Source organism: Rhinolophus ferrumequinum, chromosome 4 (genome assembly GCF_004115265.2).
Source record: "Rhinolophus ferrumequinum isolate MPI-CBG mRhiFer1 chromosome 4, mRhiFer1_v1.p, whole genome shotgun sequence".
NCBI classification, from domain to species: domain Eukaryota; kingdom Metazoa; phylum Chordata; class Mammalia; order Chiroptera; family Rhinolophidae; genus Rhinolophus; species Rhinolophus ferrumequinum.
In genome coordinates this window covers 76559202-76582512 of record NC_046287.1, presented here as the reverse complement: position 1 = coordinate 76582512, position 23311 = coordinate 76559202, and the positions used below count along the sequence as shown (strand labels likewise).

The 23311-nt window shown below is 34.0% G+C and overlaps 1 protein-coding gene across 4 annotated transcripts in view; it reads left to right on the top strand.

Moving 5' to 3' along the window:
- The window catches only part of C4H4orf47 (chromosome 4 C4orf47 homolog), a 29390-nt gene extending 13507 nt beyond the window's left edge, over positions 1–15883 (top strand). For all 4 annotated transcript variants that reach the window (XM_033104591.1, XM_033104589.1, XM_033104590.1 and 1 more), the window contains exons 6-8: positions 4015–4194; positions 14070–14239; positions 15644–15883. In XM_033104591.1, the coding sequence (XP_032960482.1) occupies positions 4015–4194; positions 14070–14239; positions 15644–15692 (399 nt within the window). In that variant the 3' untranslated portion in view covers positions 15693–15883. The remainder of the gene's footprint in view (positions 1–4014; positions 4195–14069; positions 14240–15643) is intronic.
- The last annotated feature ends 7428 nt before the right edge of the window (positions 15884–23311 follow it).

The window sequence follows — 23311 nt, the reverse complement described above, 5'->3', positions numbered from 1 at the left end:
TATCTGTCCTTCAATTCTAAATGATAGCCTTGCTGTGTAGAGTAATCTTGGTTGTAGGTCCTTACTTTTCATCACTTTGCATATTTTGTTTCAATCCCTTCTGGCCTTCAAAGTTTCTGTTGAGAAATCAGCTAACAATCTTATGGGAGCTCCCTTATAGGTAAGTAACTGCTTTTCTCTTGCTGGTTTTAAGATTCTCTCTTTGTCTTTAACTTTTGGCATTTTAATCATGATATGTCTTGATGTGGGCCTTTTTGGTTTCATCTTCTTTTGGACTTTCTGCACTTCCTGGGCTTGTATGTCTATATTTTTTGCCAGGTTAAGAAAGTTTTCCATCATTAGTTTTTCAAATAGGTTTTCAGTTCCTTGCTCATTCTCTTTTCCTTCTGGTACCCCTATGATGTGATTGTTGGTACGCTTCATATTGTCCCAGAGGCCTATTAATCTATCCATATTTTTTGGGTTATTTTTTCTTTTTGATGTTCTGATTGGGTATTTTCTGCTACTTTATCTTCTAAATTGCTGATTCGACCCTCTGCTTCATCTAATCTACTGTTTATTCCCTCTGATGTATTCTTCATTTCAGTTATTCTTTATTTCTTCATTCTTTATTTCTGGTTCTTCTTTTATGTTTTCTATCTTCATTTTTATGTTTCCTATGTTCTTTGTTGAAATTCTCCCTGAGATCATTGAGCATCCTTTTAACCAGTGTTTTGAACTCTGAGTCTGGTAAATGGCTTGTCTCTATTTAGTTTTTTTTCTGGAGCTTTGTTCTCTTCTTTTATTTGGGACATGTTTCTTTGTCTCCCCATTTTAGCTGCCTCCCTGTGTTTGTTTCTGTGAGTAGGGCTGCTATGCCTCCCAGGGTAGCAGAATTGCCTTATATAGTAGGTGTCCTGTGGGGCCCAGTGGCACAGTCTCCCTGGTCACCAAAGCTGGGTTCTCCAGGTGTGTCCCTTGTGTGGTCGTGTGTGCCTTGCTGTTGTAGTTGAGCCTTGGTTACTGTTTACACATCAGTGAGAGGGATTGATCTTCAGCTGATTGGTTGTGAGGTCTGGCAGTGACTACAGTGGAGGCACTGTTGTGCAGAGGATCACCCTATGGAGCAGGATTTGAATTAGTAGGGCTCTGGTGCCTGCCCAGTCTTCCCTTTAGGAGTGTCTTCCTTGGAGGTGGCCGGGTGATGTTCTGGCTCAGTTGGAAGCTGGCCACAGGGTATGACAGCCCCAGGTCTTCTTGGGAGGGGCCTCACCACAGTACAAGTTCAGCCGCAGCCTGTGCCCTGCCCAGGGCCAACTGGCTTGAGCCACAAAGCAATCTGAAGATGGTCACCACCCATACTGGGCTTAAAGGTGCCACAAGATGCGAACCGAGACCAGCTGCTGCTTGTGTCAGGCTTAGAGCTGCTTAGCCAGAGGTATGGAGCATGCCAAAGCTTTTGTGAACCTTTAAGATGTTTTTATGAGTCAAGACTGGCAGTTTGCACAGAAAAGCCATTAGAAGTGGTGTGGGTTTGCCCCAAAGTTGGGTGGGGTGTAGTCTCAGGCAATCACCAGGGTGGTGATGGGCAAAAGGTGATATCCAGTTTGATGGAGACTCAGATATGGTAGCCATCTGTGCCTGCCTGCATGGAGGTGGGAGGGCTCAACAAAGGAACAAAGTGGCACATACCCAAACAGAGCTGCCCCTCCAGCCCTCACTCAGAAGCCAGACAACTCTGTTGCTCCCTATATGTCCCCGGTGCCTTTTGAGCTGCTGCCCCAGAGCTGGACCCAGAGTGAGTGAGTTCATCAGTGAGTAAGTTTGTGTGCAGGCCCTTTAAGGGGAGCGACTGGTACTGCTGCCCACCTTGTCTCACTCAGCCACAATGTCCACTGGTTTTCACAGCCAGAATTTATGGGGATTTCTCTCCCCAGCACTGGAACCCTGGGGTAGGGATCCTGGTGTGGGACTGGGACTCCTCACTTCTCCAGGGTTGTGGGGGGGACTTTTGCAGCCAAGATATCCCTCCTGATTTGGTCACACATGGGTGTGTGACCAGTTCATTCCTTGTCTCTGCCCCTCCTACCAGTCTGGAAGTGGATTCTTCTGTATGTTCTTAGTTAAAAGGCTTTGGTTCAGCTAGTATTCCACTGTATTCTTGCTTGAATTGTTTCTGACAAGAAATCTGTTGTCATGCTTATTTTTGTTTTTCTGTGTGTACATCTTTTTTCCTTTGGCAACATTTAAGATTTTCTTTATCACTCATTTGAGCATTTTGATTATGGTGTGCCTTGGTGTTTTCCTCATGCTTCTTGTGCTTAGGATTTATTGAGCTTCTTTGATCTGTATGTTTTTGTTTTCACTACATTTGGAATATTTTGAGCTGATATTCCTGCAGATCTTTTTTTCCATTCCTCTTTCTCCTTTACTTCAGGGTCTTCAATTACATGTGCATTAGGTCTCTTGAAATTGTCCTACAATTTAGCAATGCACTGTTCACTTTTTTTAATTCTATTTTTTCTTTCTCTATTTAATTTTGAATAGTTTCTTTTGCTATGCCTTCAAAGCCACTAGTCCATTCTTCTGCCATGTCCAATATGCTGTTAATGCCATCCTGTGTGTTTTAAATCATGGGAATCATGTTTTCTAGCACAGGTGGTACAACCAGCACCCATCCTAGCTCTGTTTGAGAGCTGGACATTTTTACTTCTAATCTTTTTAAGTCATTCTTTTCTTGGCTTTGAGCAGTTTCCTCACATATATGTGCTGATCAGTACTCAACGGAATACTCTAGGGCGGGGGTTTGTAAAACAATTACAATATTCTAGAAAAAGATGCTCCGTAAAGTGTTGCCTTATGATAACCTGTATCAGAATCACCTGGGGTAACTGTTAAAACTGCAGATTAATGGGTCATACAGCAGACCAGTAGGATCAGAAATCTCTGAGGGAAAAGCTTGGTAATTTGTAATTTAAGTAACTATGATGTGATTCATGAAAACTAAAATTTGAGAAATTCTGCCCCCCAAAATAAATGGAAAGGTTATCAGTACCACTGTGGTGTGAGAGAGGTGAGAGATCACCAAGAAGGGGTGAAATTCCTATAGGTTGGAGAAAGGAAGAAAAGCAAAAGCAAGAAAAAAATCCAAAAAGAGTGAAAAATTCTGAAAGTGTTTCATCAGGGTTCTTAAAAATGAAAATTTGTCTTCCCTGGATTATCTATTTTGGATTTCATTTACCATGTGTTTTCAGTTTCTGTTGAACGATGAAATACCAGATTTTATATTTCAAAAAAGTGAAAAAGTATCAGTATTCACTTTATAGTTGTCTTTTGGAATCTATGTTTCATAACATGAAAATATTTTTTGTACTTTATTGACAATCATTTTCATACTTTGTATTGTCCTATGGAGAATATTGCAATTTGGGAGGGAAAAAATGACCCATTTTGCTTAAGTACTGGGTCGCTAATAATGCAATATAAAAATGTTATAATGAAAAAAGTAAGAATTCCTCATTCTTAGAAGTAAAAACTGACATTTATTGAAGGCCTACCAGGTACTTTATATACATAACCTCATTTAATCTTTATCTCAGCATGGGTGTGTGTGAATATTATTCTCATTTACAGTTGAAGAAAATTTGACACGAAAAGGGTCCCAGAGTCCCTGAGAAATTCTAGAAAGCAGGAAGGAGTTAGAGTTTGAACTAAAAGACCATCTTTTTTTTTTTTTACTACATCATATAGTTAATATAGTTAATATAGATTTGTTCATGTAATAAATAGATCTCTATACTTCAAATAAATATATATTCAATATGAAGAATCATAGTTGTGCTTGTTGATAAGTAGGCGTATCTTTTGTATCATAAAAACAGAACATAAAAAAGGAATGTTTAAAAAAATGTGAACTTAGCAGTATATGTTAAAAAATATACATGCTTATATTAAAATTAAAAGAAGATTCAATTTCTGCATTATTATCAATTTGAGTAATTTATGCTACTTAATTTCAAATTCTTTAATTTACAGAAAGAGAATGAAAAACACCAAAAATTACTTAAAGGGGCACCTTTCAAGTTAAATCTTTACCCAAGGGCATATTTTGATACCAATCCTTATTTGTCTGAGAAAACTTTACCACCAATTAAAAAAGTAGAGAAGAAAGACATACTCGCAAACCCCTTTAAGCCCTCTTCTCCTGGTAAAAAGGTAAGTTAAAAATTTTCAAATGAAAAAAATATTAAGCATTTTAAAGAAATGGTGACTCTTGCTGTCAAATTATTTTATTGCATATTTTATTGCATAACTTACATATTAAGTTATAAACTTTTGTTTGTATTCACACCAAGAATTGTGAAATACTTTTTTACAAAATTATGAAAAGTCACAAAGTATGGCTAGTGTAGGGAGTAATGAAGCTCTTATAATGAAGTAATTATTAATCAGTTCAAATATATTTGAATTTACAATGTATTTTCTAATTGCTTCTCTGGATATTAGGTATAGTTTTTCTCAAAACCATAAAAAGCCAGACCATCATTTAGTTTTTGAAATTATTAAAATGAGCTGTCTCATTCTGCTGAACTTTACAACTGTGAATAAAACTAAAAATGCTTCTTATAGTTTATAAACCTTAGTACTTTGTTTTTTCTTCCATGAATTGCCTGTTTATTTTCCCTGTAGATTTTATATTAGGATGTTTGTCTTCTTCAAATTGATTTTTAACATCTTTTCGTATGTTAAGGATATTGTTCTTTTGTCATTTGAGTTGAAAAAAATACATATATGTTTTTCAGTCTGTTGAATGTTTGATTTGGTTGTAGTATTTTGTGCTATTCGGAAATTTAGTAATTTGATGCAGTCAAATTTATCAATTCTTTATGCTGAGTTTTATGATGTCATAACTATACCACCAATATTAGAAAAATGTACATTCTTGAGTTTTATTAATCTAATCCTTTTGCTTTTAAATCTTCATCTGAAATATATTTTGATGTGAAGAGCGAAATAAACATCTAGCATTTATCTTTCTTTTTTAAAATCTGTGTAAGATTGCTCTTTTTTAAAATTTTTGTTTATTAAATTTATTGAGGTGACATTGGTTAGTAAAATTATATAGGCTTCAAGAGTATATCTTTATAATATATCATCTATATATTGCATTGTGTGTTCACCACCCAGAGTCAGTTCTTTTTCCATCACCATATATTTGACCCCCTTTTCCCTTTTTTACCAGCCCCTTCCCTACTTACCCTCTGGTAACCACTAAACTGTTGTCTGTGTATATGAGTTTTTGTTTGTTTGTCTTATTCCTTTGTTGCTTTCAATTTTATATCTCACACGTGAGTGAAGTCATGTGGTTCTTGACTTTTTGTGTCTGACTTATTATGCTTAGCATGATAATCTTGAGATCCATCCATGTTATCGCAAATGGCAGCATTTCATCTTCTATTATGGCTGAGTAATATTCCATTGTATATATGTACCACATCTTTTTTGTCCAATCATTTATTGAAGGACACTTTGGTTGTTTCCATGTCTTGGCCACTGTAAATAATGCTGCAGTGAACATAGAGGTACAAATATCTTTACGGATAAATGTTTTCAGATTTTTTGGGTAAATACCTAGAAGAAGGATTGCTAGGTCATATGGCAATTCTATTTTTAATTTTTTGAGGAACCTCCATACTGTTTTCCATAGTGGTTGCACCAATCTGCATTCCCTTCAGCAGTGTATGAGGGTTCCTTTTTCTCCACAGGCTCTCCAACACTTGTTATTACTTGTCTTGTTGATGACAGCCATTGTAACAGGTGTGAGGTGGTAGCTCATTGTGGTTTTGATTTGCATTTCCCTAATAGCTACTGAAGTTGAGCATCTTTTCATATCTCTGTTGGCTGTTTGTATGTCTTCTTGGGAGAAGTGTCTGTTCAGGTCCTCTGACCATTTTTTAATTGGATTGTTTTTTTGTTGTTGAATTTATACAAATTATTTCTGTTGATACATATATTAGATATTAGCTCCTTATTGAAGGTGTTGTTTGCAAATACCTTCTGCCATTCAATTGGTTGTCTCTTTGTTTTGTTGATGGTTACTTTTGCTGTGCATAAACTTTTTAGTTTGGTATAGTCCCATTTGTTTATTTTTGCTTTTACTTCCCTTGCCTTTGAGGTCAAATTCATAAAATCCTCTCTTTAGCCCAAGGTCCATAAGTTCAGTATCTGTATTTTCTTCTAAGCAATTTATTTACCTATGTTTAGATCTTTAATACGTTTTGAATTAATTTTGGTGCATGGTGACAAATCCAGTCTAGTTTCATTCTTTTGCATGTGGCTTTCCAATTTCTCAGCACCATTTATTGAAAAGGTTTTCTTTTGTCCATTGTATGTTTTTGGCTTCTTTGTCAAAAATTATCTGCCCATATATATGTGGGTTTATTTCTGGGTTTCCACTTCTATTCCATTGGTCTGTGTGTCTCTTTTTCTGCCAATACCATGATGTTTTGATTATTGTTGCTTTGTGATACAAATTGAAGTTAGAGAGCGTGATACCCCTAGCCTCATTCTTTTTTTGTAGGATTGCTTTGGCGATTTGGAATCTTTAGTGATTCTTTACAAATCTGATGACTTTTTGTTCTATTTATTGAAAAAAATGCCATTGGGATTGCGTTAAATCTGTGTATTGCTTTGGGTAATATGGCCTTTTTAACTATGTTGATTCTTCCAACTCATGAACACGGAATATCTTTCCATTCTTTGTATCTACCATTTCTTTTAATAATGTCTTATAGTTCTCAGTGTAAAGGTCCTTCACATCCTTTGTTAACTTTACTCCTAGATATTTTATTCTTTTTGTTGCAATTGTAAAAGGAATTATTTTTTAAATTTCTTTTTCTGAAATTTTGTTGTTAGTATATAGGCATGCAATGGATTTTTGTACATTGATTTTATACCCAGCAACTTTACTGTCTTCATTTATTGTTTCTAATAGCTTTTTGGTGGAGTCTTTAGGGTTTTTTATATAAAGAATCATTTGCAAAAAATGACAATTTAACTTCTTCATTCCTAATTTGGATGCCTTTTATTTCTTTCTCTTGCCTCATTGCTTTGGCTAGGACTTCCAGTACTATATTAAATAGCAGTGATGATAGGGGATAAATAACCCTGTCTTGTTCCTGAATGTAGAGCAAAGGGCTTCAGTTTTTCACCATTCATTATGATATTAGCTGAGGTTTTGTCATATATGGCCTTTATTATATTTAGGTTATTTTCATCCTATACATTTTACTAAGTGTTTTATCATAAATGGATGTTGTATCTTGTCAAATGCTTTTTCTGTATCTATTGATATAATCATATGATTTTTGTCCTTTATTTTGTTTATGTGGTGTATCATATTGATTGCTATATGTATATTGAACTTCTTGTGCCCCTGGGATGAACCCCACTTTGTTGTGACGTATAATCTTTTAAATGCATTGTTGTATTCGATTTGCTAGAATTTTGTTTAGGATTTTTGCATCTGTATTCATCAGAGATATTGGTCTGTAATTTTCTTCTTTTGTGTTATCCTTACCAGGTATTGGTATCAGGGTAATGTTGACCTCATAAAATGAGTTAAGGGAGTATTGTCTCTTCTTCAGGTGTTTTGGAAGAGTTTGAATAGGACAGGTATTAGATCCTCTTTGAATATTTGGTAGAATTCACTAGTGAAGCCATCTGGTCCTGGATTTTTGCTTTTGGGAAGGTTTTGGATGACTGATTCAATTTCCTTACTATTGATCCATCTACTTAGATTTTCCCGTTGTTTGTGATTCAGCCTAGGAAGGCTATATGTTTCTAAGAACTTGTCCATTTCTTCTAGGGTATTGAATTTGGTGGCATATAGTTCTTCATAGTATTCTCGGATGATCCTTTGTGTTTCTGTGGCATCCATGGTAACTTCCCCTCTTTCATTTCTGATTTTGTTTATTGGTGTCTTTTTTTATCTTAGTGAGTTTAGCACTAAGGGTTCGTCAATCTTATTAATCTTTTCAAAGAACCAACTCTTTGTTGCATTAATTTTTTCTATTGCCTTTTTATTTTCTATTTCATTTAGTTTTGCTTTGATTTTTATTCTTTTCTTCCTTCTGCTGACTTTGGGTTTCGTTTGTTCTTTTTTTAGTATTTTAAGATGTAATGTTCGATTGTTTATTTGGATTTTTTTCTTGAGATAAGTCTGTAATGATATAAATTTCCCTCTCAATACTGCTTTTGCTGCATTTCAATAATTTCGATAGGATGTATTTTTATTCTCATTTGTTGCTATGTATCTTTTGATATCTCCTCTTATTTCTTCTTTGACCCATTCATTCCTTAATAGCATGTTGTTTAATCTCCAAGTATATGTGTTTCTTCCTGCTTTCTTTTTGTAATTGATCTCCAGTTTCAAAGCCCTGTGTTCAGAGAATATGGTTGGTATGATTTCAATCTTAAATTTGCTGAGGCTGGTTTTGTGTCCAAACATATGATCTATCCTTGAGAATATTCCATGTGCACCAGTATAGTCTGGTGTTCATAGATGAAATATTCTGTGAATATTGATTATATCCAATTGGTCTAATGTGTCATTTAAGACTGATATTTCCTTATTGCTTTTCTGTTTGGATGATCTATCCATAGTTGTCAGGGGCATGTTTAGGTCCCCTACTATAATTGTATTTTTGTAGTATTTTGTCAGTTTCTCCCTTTAGTTCTGGTAGTAGTTGCTTTATATATTTTGGTGCTCTCTGATTGAGAGCATATATGTTGATAAGTATTATGTCTTCTTATTGTACTGTTGCCTTTATCATTATGAAATGTCCATCTTTGTCTCTTGTTGCTTTGTTGAAGTCTGTTTCGTCAGATATGAGTATGAATACACCTGCTTTTCTCTGGATGCCATTTGCTAGGAGTATCGTTTCCCACCCTTTCATTTTGAGTCTATATTTATCCTTGTAGCTGAGATGTGTCTCTTGGAGGCAGCATATGGTTGGGTTTTGTTTTTTGATCTAATATGCTTCTCTGTGCCTTTTTATTGGTGAGTTTAGTCCATTAGGGTGATTATTGATGTATGAGGCTTTCCTATAGCCATTGTATTTTATGTTTTTCTGATAGCTCAGTGTCTTCATTGTTTCTTTGCCTTTTTGTTTCTATCTATTATTTTAGTTTGGTGTACTTCCTGTTTCTTCTTTTTTGTAATGTCTCAGTTCTGGATGTTATTTTGTTTATTTATTTATTTTTTGAGTTGTTACCATTAAGTTTATGTAAAAGAAAGTTTTATATATACAGTAATGCTTTTTCTTAAACATGCTTCTTATCTCCATTCCTCTCTGCAAATTCAGACCTTTATTCTCTCCCCTTTTATGTTTTTGTTGTCACAAATTATCCCTATGTTTGCTGTGAGTTGTTTTCTGAGTTGCAGTAACAAATTGTCTTCTCTTTTTCTTGTTTTTATCTTCTTTACCCTGTGTGTTATGTTTAAGTGTATAGTGTCCTATTCTATGTAGGGGTTGCCATTTCCTACTTTTTGTCTGTCAGTAATCTTGCTAGTAAACCAATGTTACTAAACGTTAGTAAACCATTTAGCATACCTAAATGGTTTTTATTCTCTTGTCTTTTTGTTTCAGGTCAAATAGCCTCCTTTAGTATTTCCTGTAATGCAGGCCTTATAGTGCAAAATTCCCTCAGCTTCTGTATATCTGGAAAGGTCTTTATTCTTCCTTCATATCTAAAGGATAACTTTGCTGGATATATTATTTTTGGCTGGTACTTTCTCTCTTTTAATAGTTTGAATATTTGATTCCACTTCCTCCTGGCTTATAGAGTTTCTGCTGAAAAGTCTGATAATCTAATGAACTTAACTTTGTAAGATGTAGCCTTCTTTTCCCTGGCTGCCTTGAGAATTCTTTCTTTGTCATTAGTTTTTGTCAGCTTCAATATAATGTGCCTTGGAGAAGGTCTGTTAGGATTGAGGTAAATAGGTGTTCTGTGTGCTTCTTGGATTCAAGGATCAAGTTCTTTCCATAGATTTGAGAAGTTCTCGTCTACTATTTGTTTGAATAGATTCTCTGTGCCCTTCTCTCTCTTTTCTCCTCCTGGAATGCCCATTATTCTTTTGTTGCTCTTTCTGACGGAATCAGGTAGTTCTTTTAGAGTTCTTTCATTTCTTTTAACTCTAAAGTCTCTTTCTTCTTCCATTTGCACCATTTCCAGGTTTCTATCTTTGATATCACTAATTCCTTCCTCCATTTAGTCAGCTTTATTTCCTAAGCTGGCTATTTCATTCTTTATCTTTTTTTACTGAGTTATTTAGCTCCAGAATTTCTATTCAGTTCTTTTTAAAATTTCAACCTTTTTGGTAAAATATTAATTTTGTTCATTGTTTTATTTCTGAGTTCATTAAACTGCCTGAGTTTTCTTGCATCTCATTGAGTTTTTTCAGAACTGCAATCTTCAATTCTCTGTCATTTAAGTCACATATATCCGTGTCTTTAAGTTTATTGTCTGGAGATTTTTTATTTTCTTTCTGAGTTGCCTTGTTACCTTGGTTATTCATGGCGATTACTTGATTATTTCTCCTCTTGGGCTTTTATGGGAGTGACAGCAGGTTGACATGCAGAGGTCTTTCTTTTGCCTTCCAGTAGGTTGTGCTAGAGTGTTTTATTTTCTCTTGAGCTGTTCAAGCTTCTCATGTTGTGATAGATTTCCTGGGGAGGTGGGCTTCTCCTCTGTGACACATTTGCCTTGGTCTCAGGGCATCACCCCCATGGGAAGATGTGGTGGGTGATGGGATTAGGAGCCTCTGAAATCCCAGTGCTATCCCTGCAGCCAGATGCAGAGCTCTGTGCCTCAGCAGCCCTGCGTGCACCTGCTGCCATCAGCTGGGAAAGGTGGGGGCGGGATGGGCTGGGAGAGGTGGCAGGTACTCTGCTCTCCTCGGAGCAATGGCAACTGCCAGACCACAGCTGTCTTGCCCCTGTAGCTCCTCCGGTGTCACTGAGATTAGCCACACCTTGTGTTCACTGCTCAAGAAATGTCTCTCCAATTTTCAGAGCTTTAAATATTTTGCTCTTTAATATGACACTGCTACCATTTTGGGGGGTGGCAAGCTCTGGGAGATTGGCAGGAGGTGGTCAGGCTCTGTGGCTTTGTTTTTCTGCCTGGCAATCAGGGCTCTTTGAGTCCTGTTGTCACTCTTCTATATTCAGTTTTTGCCCCAAGCTCTCTGCCTTGATTGCTGGGTTCAGCCACATTATATGCTGATCCCTCAGGCAGCGTTACTGGGGTCACAGAGAGTGCACCTGCAGTCTCAATTCTCCCCTCTCCCAGACCTCATTGAGCTCCATGCTGCAACCCATGGCCCCTGTCTCTGCACTTCCTCCTTCCCTTCTCCAATGTTTGCTCCTATTAGCCCACCTTCAGATGTTTCAACGCGCAGATCTCTCAGACGTGTTTGTGTGTTGCATAGGGAATCCTTTGTTGAATTATAGTTCTTCAATTTGTTGTAATTTCCAGGGGACATTTCAAGGAGCACCCCTCATGCTGCCATGTTTCTGGCATCTTGCTTTTATCTTTTTCAAAATCCATTTTTAGTGCAGGAGGAAACTTTTGGGGGAGGATGTGTTCTGTATCTTGATTGTGTTCTTGATTTCATGGATGTAGACACCTGTCAAAACTCAGAATTGTAAACTTTAAATGGGTGCCGTTTATTGTACAGGAAATAGACTTCTATAAAACTGATACTTTTTAAAAAACCAATTGTTCGTAATCTTACTGATAGAATAATTTTTAACACCACTGCTTTGACTCATTAAATCAAAATTCCCATTTTTTGAGGTTTTTGTTTTTCTGAATTTCCTTTCTATTGGACTGATGTTTGTTTATTTCTACCACTATTGAATTACTTTTAATTATTACTATTACATTTTAGTATTGGGTTATCTAGTCTCTACCTGTTAGTCTATAAAAATATTGGCTGTTCTGCATCTATTCTCTAGAACTTTGGAATTATTTGTAAAGTTCTGGGGAGAAAGACCTTTGATATTTTGCTTTGAGGTTAAATCTTTAGATTTTTAGACGTAGTCACATATGTATAATTTGAATCTTCTGATATAGAAATAAACTACTTATTAAAACCTTTATTTGCCTTATAGAATTTTATATTTTACTTCACATAGGTTTATACATCTTACATTTATTCTCACTTATTTTAAGGCTCTCTTTAACAGTTTTTATTCCCATTGTATTTCCCCTCATATTATTTTTCTTTATAAAATATCTGATATTTTAAAATAACTGGCTACTTCATTAAACTTGCTTATGTTCTAGTGGGTATTCTGTTGATTCTTATGATTATATTATCTGCAAATAATTTTGCTCCCTTCTTCCCAATGTTTGTATCTCTTATATCATGCTCATATCCTATTGCTTAGGCTAGCAATAGTGGCTGTCCTTGCCTTAATCTTGAGTTTAATTGGTATACACTTACTGTTTCATTTTTATAGATGCCAAAAATAGGGATAAATCAAGAATGTAGATAGAATTATATTGACTGTTTTGGTGTAATCTATTTAGACCATCTTTTTTTTTTCTTTTCTCCCTTTGACTTATTATTAGGTGAATAATAATTACAGATTTCTTGGAATGAGTCCCAGTTGGCCATGTTGTATTAATGTTTAAGTGTAATACTGTGTTTTATTTGTTAATATTTTGTTAAGTATTTTTGCATTGATAATTTTAAGTGTGACTGGTCTGTACTTTTTTTTTTTGTATCCTTTATTCTATTTTGGTATAAGTAGATGCTAGCATCTTAAAATAATCAGGAAGATTTCCTTCTTTTTCTGTGTTCTGTAACAGTTTAAATAACACTAGAAACACCTATTCCTTGAAAACTTGAAAGAATTATCATAGGGAATGTTCTGGGCTTACTTCCTTGCATGGTGCCTGTTTTCTGTAGGTTTTCTATCTCTTTTTGAGACAATTTTGACATTTATATTTTCTTTGAAAATCATTTTATACAGGTTTTCAAGTTTATTAATATAGAGGTTTACAAAAATAGTATTTATATTTTTGGTATTCCATATATGTATGGGTTTCCTCCACTTCTTTTATATTCTTAGTTATAATATAGATTTATCTATTTATTTTATTTTTAAAGGCATCATCTGGTGTGTTAGTATATTTACCAGATATAATTTTTGTATTTTTAATTCATCCATTTTGCTTTTACATTTGTTAATGAATTTATTTTACTTAAGTTTTTTTCTTAATTATTTCTTGCACTTCAAGATAATAATCTATTTGTCCTCAACCTAGAAAACTTGAACATTTGCAACCATATCTTTCAAATGAATTAAATTTTCATGTATATTTGGCTTAGGTATTATAAGAGAAAGGATTCCTAAGTAAATGGGTTATTACAATCCTGCAGAGCTTTCTTGGTAATTATATATAACGTAAAAATTAAAATCATGACAAATCAGTTTAAGAAGTCAGAGCAAATATTTGTCTGTTTTGTGTATAGGTCAAAAATATTTTGATTGACTTCTCTTAATAGACTATAAATAAATATACTTTTTTTTTTTAATATCTTCCCCATCACTGATTGATGTTTAATAAACTCATGTTATGCCAAGCTCCCTGTTGGACAAACCTTACCCTTGGCCTCTTCTCCCATCCTCTGGTTCCAAGCCTAAATATCTTTCTCTATCAAAATATATGTGCCCTGTGTCTCATTCCCTCAGTAATGGGCTCAACCCCTAACTAGATGATAGTTTGACCTGATAAACTTTCACTAAAGTATTAATGCTTGGCAATAGTTTGGAATATTAACTTCCTATAAACATTTGCATTTTAATAGAGAACTTTTAGAATAACAGTGTCTTAATGCCATAACATTGGTGGTAGGAAGACTCTTTGCTGGTATTTGAATTAAATAGTGTAGACAACTTTATTTAAATATAAAACCAGCTCCCTGGACAATAAACAAATGTATGAATGTCTTCAAAATCTAATTTTTTAGGAGCATTTTACAAAACCGTGAAATATTGTTTCATTTTTATTTGTAGGCTGGTGGAATGAAGGCAGGAACATTTGAACCTTACCCTTCACATTCTGCTGACCCTTATGTGGGTAAATTGACAAGCCAAACTTCCAGTAAAGATGTTAAGATTTTCCACCCACCAGGTGGACCAAAAAGCAGACCAATTGAAAGTATAATGACTTTGAACGTCAAAAGGTAGTAACATGTTATATTTAGCTCATAAATCAAGAAAAATTGTTTTCAACTTTTAGATTTCTTCAAAATAATATCTTTTATTTACACATATTTTTTAAAATAACAAATTTGGGTGACTTTAGAAATCTCAGCTCCTTCCATATACCTGCGCTCCCTTGTAGAATTTCTTTCCCATCTTCTGAAATTCCCGATTGAAAAGCTGAATTTATCTGTATCATACTATTCTGTTCATGATTTTTTAAGCAAATCTATACCACCTTATCATGAGTTATTTGAGAGTACTTAGATATTTATAGTTCAGTCAGCAATACATGTTAACATTGTCTGTTTCTCAAAGAGAGTTTTTGAACCTCGTTGAAGGGCTCGTCTCTCAGTAATTCAAAGGAACCCTAATGTCACTTATGATTTCTATCTTTAATTTTGAAATAATCTTTTATGAAAACAGGCAATATTTTTGTTAATTAAAAATGCTGTTAACATCATTTTATAGTACTTTGAGAAAAAGTATATTATTAAAGTATGGTAAAACTTCAATTTTGCCCAGGTTTTGAGCACTCTCAAAACTGAAAAGAAGTTCTCAGGAGGTCAGAACAGAAATTAGAAAAGGACAATTCATCGTTTTGTGTGTGTGTGTGTGTGTGTGCGTGCAAAATCATAAATAAGCGGAAGAATTCATTTGATTACCTTTCTGTCTATTCATTGAAAAAATGTTAATGCCAATTAAACTAATTTACATATTTCTAACTTCAGTGTAATCATACAATGGATTAGGTAAAGCACACCAAATTCACATTCTTTTGTAAAAACAGTAGTACATCTTTGTCACTTGTGGACAGTGACTATACTACCAACATCATTATTATATCACATAAGTAAGAGTTCCTTCATTACTTATGTAATTTAACTGTTGTCTATAGGACTTATAATCTGGGGGTGGTTTTCTGTGATTTTTTATTTTTTATTTTTATCCAGAGAACAGAGCTGAGAAAGTTCTATGATGCGCTAGAATATATGTTTGGACAGAGAAAAGAAAAGAGTAGCTGGTTGCTTTTTTGAAGAATCAAAAGTTTATCTTCTGTTTAGTAATTTTGAGTTTATTGAAATCTCTTTTTATAGTATCACAAATATTATCCTAAATCAAGTTTTCACTCTTTTTACCCTGATTTTAAACCTAATAAACCTCTGGAGGGTAGTATTTAAAATTGATCCCATAAACCAATTTTTACTTCTTAAATTCCATTTTTAAAGTATATCTGACTTAGGTTAAGTGAAACTTTTTGATTTGATGAGAAAATTTGGTTTTGGATTGTTAATTTTTTTATTGTAAAACATTTTTTTACAAGAATGTGCAGATATATTACCCGCACCTGTAAAATTAAATGAGCATTTATTTTTAAATTTTAGGTCACTAAATATGAAGAACTACAAGACTGCTTCATTACAGTCCTATTAGCATCTGGAAGACAAATAGCTATCTAGATCCTGACTACCAGTAATGCATTATCAAGTGCTAATGATTTGAAAAAATAAAAGATGTTGTGGAACAGATAGCTTAAGAATTTAAAAGAAATTTAAGCCTACCATTCTAATATTCTTCCTAGTTTTACTACTATTACTTAATGAATAAATGATATTTGCTAATAATTTCACAGGTGATTGCTGATCTGTGTTTCTGAGGAGAATATAATGTTTAGAAATTTTGTAAAATCTTGAGTGTAGTCTATTATTTGAGAGCTTTTCCTCCTAATGTTAAAAAATCGCAGGGTTGGTGGATGTGGGGGCTGGAGGGATAGAAAGTATACAGTAAATTCTTAATTTGTTGTTTCTTCTTGGAGGTATTTGAAAATTGGATAGCTATCCAAGGGTCATAGCCTGTTAAAGCGTTCTTAACATCAAAGATGAATATTGATCCATTCATGTGGCATAGATTTATGTATACACACATTATACTGTGAGGCAAATGTCTCAATTTACGAGGTATAGTGCCTTCTATTTATGGCTTCTTTAAAGCATCTGATTAGCTAATGCAGCCCCAGGAGGACTTGGGGGAAGGGAGAATGGGGAATGCACTTTTAGTTAAGTATCTCATCAAACGTTACCAAGTTACGTGGTGGATGCAGTTTATCTTTGGTGTCCTCTCTTGCTCTTCTGTAGCTGTGGAAAGCTGCCGCTCCTGGACCATCTCCCCAAGTTTTTACCCTCTTACTCCCAAGTTCTCTCTTCTTCACTCACCCTACGACTTTTAAAACTATCTGTTGTTAAAATATACAATTTAAATACATTACTATAATTCATAGTGTGGCCTCTGTCATTAGTCCTCATTTAATTGGGGTAGAGGGTGGTGGCGCTTGTATTAAAAAGAGAAATTTCTAATATCTATTAATATAATGTAGTGGGGAAGTTATTTTGATTCGTGGTGTTTTCTTAGGATTTGTCCTTCTGCCATTCTAGGCTTCTCAGAGCTGGAAAGCAGAATGTATAGAGGCTGCAATATTCTTCTTTTGGACCCATTTTTTTTTCAATGGGGGTGACTGTCAACCCAGGTGTGCATATGGCTTTTAAAGGAATTGCAGATGGTGCAGGGAAGTTTTACTATTGTCAGGTTTTGTATATATATAAATGTATATATATATATATATGTATATATATACATATATACACACATATATATGTATATATGTGTGTATATATATATATATATTTATCTTTTCATGCCTCAACTGTTTACTTTTTTCTAAAAGAATATTAAGGGTATAATATAACTCAAAGGGGAACACATTTGTCTTCAGAATAAGAGTGGTTTTACCAGTGCACATAAGTGAATAAAATTCACATAGTTATACATTGATAAATGCTACCCAAAACGCCTTATATATGCATTCTTTTGAGATAAGAGGTTTATATTTTCAGATTTTATTAAAATCTAATTGCTCATTTTCACCTCTGTTTTCTGTTAGCTACAATTAATTTTTATTAATGTGTCTTTCATAGCAATACACACTTCACATAATATTCACAGATGGGAACACACATCTAATGCCTTACTGAAGAGTATACGTAGTATGACAATTGGCAGAGCTTAGCTAGAGTTTACATAAATGTATTGTCAAGTTATAGAAAAGGAAATGCAGAAACCAGTAATAGGAATAGTGAAACGTAGAAAACTTAAGGTTTTTGAAATAATCAGTAATAGAGGCACACACACACACACACACACACATTTGATTTTAGGGGGTCAAACTATTTATGATGCCCATTGATTGTCTTCTTACAACTATTGTCTCTTCCTTTAATTTTGCAAATAGAACAGTACAACATTAGGTAGTTTCCTGTGAAACAACTTTGCCCCCCAGACTCAGACACGCAGAGTTAAGAGTTAATGGACAGTGGCAACTTATCTCTTGACAACTCAGGCATCTGGTTATCTACTGTCCTCTTATGATGCCTGTCTGACGTCAGTAAGTTTCTGCGTCCACCTCAGTCAATAATGGAAGAACTAAGCTTGCTGAGCAGCTGTTATTCTCTACTGCTAACTGTCCAACCACATCTATTTAAGCTTCAAAATTGAAACAAAGATTGAGGATGTTAACCTGATTATGAAAGAGAGGCTTGAAGAGAGACTTAGATCAACAAGAAACTCCAGTAGGAACCGGAGGAAAGTTAATCAGTAGCTTATCATGTTTTTGGAAATCTTTTCTTCATAGACTACCTGCTCCTTTGTATGTTAATATTCTGGAACATGCTTTAAGAATAATAACCAGGCTGTGTAAGTTGGAGCAAATCACGTAAGTTGTTGAGAACTTTCTGTTAGAATTATCATGGAGACCAAATTAAAAATGTTTCATAAGCTGAAAAAAATTATATGTAAAACTTAAAAAAATTAGATCAATCATTATCCATCAATTAAGTTGTTGTAAATAAAGTGTAAGGTAATTTGTTAATTTGAATTTTTATCAATTATAACAGTATTTTATCATGGTACTTTGTTTCAAATGTCAAAAACGAATTAATAACCGGTACTTAAACGTGTTTACTATGTGCCAGCTACCATTCCATAGGGTTTACATATTAATATGTTTATATTTACTAGTCACTTAATCTCCTTTTAACAAATGAAGAAATGGAGGCAGAGAAAGGTTAAGTAACTGATCCAGTGTAGCACAGCCAACAGTGAGAAGGCCCGGGAGTGAGGCTGCTTTTAACTACCTATTATTACATTTTGTTCCCAGACTACTTCCCCAATTTTCCACAGAAACAGTGATCCTTCTTAAATGGTTTCAAGTTACATTATTCACTCTGTAGTCTTTATCATAATTAGAGAGCAGAGTAAGTTGGAAGTTATTTATCCATAGGAAATCAAGTATAGAGTACAAGTTAGTTGACAGAAAGAAACACTGTTTCCAATTTATTCCTCCATACACTTTATCAAGAGGCACAGGTTAGACACTGTAGAAGACAGGTAGAGAGATATTATTCCCAAATGTGTGTGAGTGTGTGTGTGTGTGTGTGTGTGTGTGTGTGTGTGTGTATATATATATATATATATATATATATATATATATATATAAATTTCCAAAACTCTTTATAAAGCAATATGTAATCATTACACTTTAGTTAGGAAGGGACCTGAATCTCATCTGTCTAATTTGATGCTTAAAACTCTTCATAACGTTCCTACTGAGTGAATATCCAAACTGTGCCTGTACACTCCAGTGTGACGACAGCTTCTTCATGTAGCATTCATTTAACAAATACTGAGTGCCTGCCACGTTCCAGACATGGTCCTTGGTACTAGGATGCAGCTCTAAGCCAAATAGACAAAATCTCTGCCTCCTGTTTGTTTAGTAAGACAGAGCATAACATCGGGGAAAGACAAGTGCTCTCAAGAAAATAATGTAGGATAAGGAGATAGAGAACAATGGGGGTGTGTTTAAACTATGCAACAATAAAAAGCCCAAGATGACTACAGCATTTTGAGAAAGGTAGAGGATGTTAGGAGACTAAGAAATATACAAGAGCTAAATCCTGAGGGTCTATAGAGTCAAGATTTTGGGTTTTGTTTGTAGTGTTATGAGACGCCGTTGAAAGTTTTGAGGCCAAGAATGCCGTATTAACGATTTACATTTCACAAGATTCCTTTGGTTGATATTTGGAATATTGGCTATAGCTAGGGTAAGTGTGGAAATGGGAAGCCACTGTAATAGAAAAGATTTGGTGGCTGCTTAGACCAGGGTGACGGCAGTGGTAATCTTAGGCCAGCAGTTTGTAAAATGTTATATAGAATTGTAATCTGTCTCCTTAAAGTTTTTACTCATTAGTTCTTTTCCTACTACTTAGAGACATATAGGAAACAATTAATGCTTTTACACAGGACAACTCTTTAAAGGTAACTTCTTTGGGTGTTTATTTCGTATGACATCTTTTTCAGTTCCATCACCACTCAATCCTTTTCTACAGAGTAATAATATGTCTCCTTTCAAAAGGATGAGGCTTAGATTGAATGTACTATTTTTGTATGGTCTGATCATTTCAGACTATATGAGAACTTTCATTTCCCTTTTTAATATATAATATTCATATTAATGCAATCTAAAATCTTCAGAGACTCTCTTCAAACTTATTTCTGTGTTTTCAACTATTACCTATAAAACATATCTCCAGCTTAAAACATTATCCTGAATCATAATTCTATTTATAACTGCCTGCAAGACATCTTTTCTTTTTAAAAATGTCACATAGATAGCTCAAATGTAATGCATCCAAAATGGAATCTATCATTTTACCTCTTAAATTAGCTCTTCATTAATTATTCCCTATCTCAACTAATGGTACTTCCAAATATCAAGTAACTTAAAACAAATCTTGAAATTATTCAGAAATCATCTTTTACCATTAAATCCACTACTTCACTAACTTAAAAACCCTTCTGTGTGGGTTTCCATTGTCCTTAAAATAAAAGCGAAATTTACACCAGGGTTAAAAGGCTCTTCAAGACTTGGCTCCTTTCTTTTCCTTCAGCTTCATTTCTTACTACTCTCCCTTGCTCTTTATATTCCACTAGGGTAGACTTACTTCACTTTTTAAAACGAGACACATGCTATCCCTTGCCTGGGAGGGATTTGTCCATTTTCTATAGCTTGGAACTTTTCCCAGCATCCATAGTCATCTTAGCTTACTAACTCCAACTTGAATTTCAGATCTCTTCTAAAATAGTCTTCCTTAAGGAAGGCCTTCCAGATCTTTGAGATGAGGTTAGGTCCCGGTGTTATGTACTCAAATAGCAGCCTTTAAGTTTACATTTATAATATTTATTAATGCTCCTATCATTTCTGAGATTGTAAGTACCATAAGACAATATCTATTTTGTTCATGGTTGTTAGCACATAGCATAGTGCTTGACACATTATGTAGGCACTCAGTAAATCTTTGTTGATTGAATGAATGAATTGTACTGTGATGGTCATCTTTAGTCATCTTTCACCATTGCCTTGAATTATTTGTAATTCTTCGAATGTGTCATGTTATTTTGAGCTATTATGATGGCTCCCATGCAGTTTTCCTTTCCTGGAATACCCTATGCCTTTCATTGTCTTGCTAACTTCCCAATTTCTGCTCAAGACTGAGATCAATACATAATAAAAACCAAAGCTGAAGAATTAATAATTAATAAGATGGAACATGTGTAGGCTTATATGTTTATGTTAATATTTGAAAAAGATTGAAAATAAAATAGGATACTTAATTCAAAAAGAGAGAAAAACAACAAACCAATCGAAAAGTAGACTGAAAAACTTAGAATTGGTGTTTTCAAAAGCCCTCCTCACCAAAAGAGAGAATACACTATATTATGAGTAAGAAATAGATTTAACCACAGACATGGCAGTAGTTAAAATATGTACCATCTTATATCAAATACACTTGAAAATTAAATGAAAAAAAATGTTGCCAGAAATAACTCAACAAGGACTAAAAACATGAATAGACCAATAAGGGTAGAAAAAATGGAAATAATAGTGAAACCTAGTAGCAAAAAAATACTGTCTGGATTATTAAGGAGCTAAATTCTATCAAATCTTCAAAAGAGAAATCTTTTGTTATTTAAATTGTCTTCATCATAGGAAAATATGAAAAGAATTTCGATTTATTTTATGAGGCTAACAAAACTGGACAACGATAACATAATAGGGCAAATAATATTCCTAACTCATTGAAAAAATCCTAACTCAAAGACTAGCTAATGGAATCCACATTTTAAAAGACCATAAAATAAGATTTATTATTCTATGCTAAAATAGCTTGACATTAGTGAATCTATTCTTATAATTAACTTTATTAATATATTAAAATGGATAAAAATATATGTTCCCCCCATATATGGTAAGAAGTCATTTGATAAAATTAAATATCCTTTCCATTTAAAACCTTTTAGGATGTAAGGATTAGGAAGAACCTTCCTTACCTTCTAAAGGATATCTATCAGAATTGAGCTAACACCAAACATGAGCTAGCACCATAAATAAGACAATGCTCTGGAAAATATAGTTAAAGTGGTACGACAAGGAAAAAAATCCTATCTATTCCTCTGTCAGTAATTGTTAGAACAAGTAGAAAGAAGATCAGTAAGGATATAGAATATTTGATCAACAATGTCAACCACTTTACCTGTTTAGTTGACATTGATGAACACTTCATCCAACAACAGCAGAATATACATTTTCTTCAAGTTCACATGAAATATTAACCATGGCAGACTGTATACACTGAGCATTAAAACAAGTCTCAATATATTTAAAAAGATTAATTGTAGAGAGTATGCTCTCTAATTATAATAGAATTATATTATTAATAGAAATCAGTAATAAAAATATATGAAAATCTTCAAATGTTTTGGAATTAAGCAACACTTCTAAGTATTCTACTAGATCGAGGAATAAATGACAAGAAAAAGAGAAAATATTTTGAACCAAATGAGACTGAAAACATATTAAACTTTATCTGACACAGTTAAAGCAGTATCTTAAATCTACATAGTAGAGAAAAATAAAGGTTCCAAACCAATTACCCAAACTTCCACCTTAAGAAACTAGGGATTATATGTAAATACTGTGACCCACTGAGAACACAGTGCCCTCCTCGTCTTAGGAGGAGTTTTATGTGCAGCATCTAAATCACTGTTTCCTTGTTAACTGAAAAAAAAAAAAAAAAGAAAGAAACTAGGAAAAGAGCAAATTAAACCCAAAATAAGCAGAAGGAAGGAAATTCTTAAAACAAGAACAGAAATCAATGCATTAAAAAGTAGAAAATCAATAGAGAAAAATCAATAAAACAAAAGGCTGATTGTTTTGTTAAATTTATTGGGTGACAATGGTTAGTAAAATTATATAGGTTTCAAGTGTACATTTCTATAATACATCATCTAGATATCACATTGTTTGTTCACCCCCCCAGAGTCAGTTCTCCTTCCATCACCATATGTTTGATCCCCTTTTCCCTCTTCTTCGACCCTCCCTCCCCCACCGCCTTCCAAAAGGCTGATTTTAAAATAAAGCAATAGAATTAATTAAACTCTAGTAAGACTGATAAAGAAAAAAGGAGAAACCCTAAATTACCAATGTCAGAAATTAAAGATGGGACATCAGCACAAGTCCTCTGGATATTATAAAGAAAATAAGGAATATTATGAACAACTTTGTGCCAATACATTTGAGAACTTATATAAAATGTACAAATTCTTCAAAACATACAAATGATCAAAACTGACTCCAGAAGAAATAGAAATCTGAAGAGTTCTATATCTATTCATGAAATTGATTTTGCAATGTAATGTAAAACCTTCCCATTTAGAAGACTTGAGGCCCTCGGGTGAATTCTATTCCATATTTAAGGAGGAGATAATATCAATAATAGCAATCCTATACTAATCCTTTCAGAAAATAGAGGAGGAGGGGATACTTCCCAACACATTTTATGACTCCAGATTTTCCTGGTACCAAAACCAAATAAAGACATTAAAAGAAAATAATATAGAGGCCAATATCCTTCTGAACATAGAAGAAATCCCTAATAAAATAT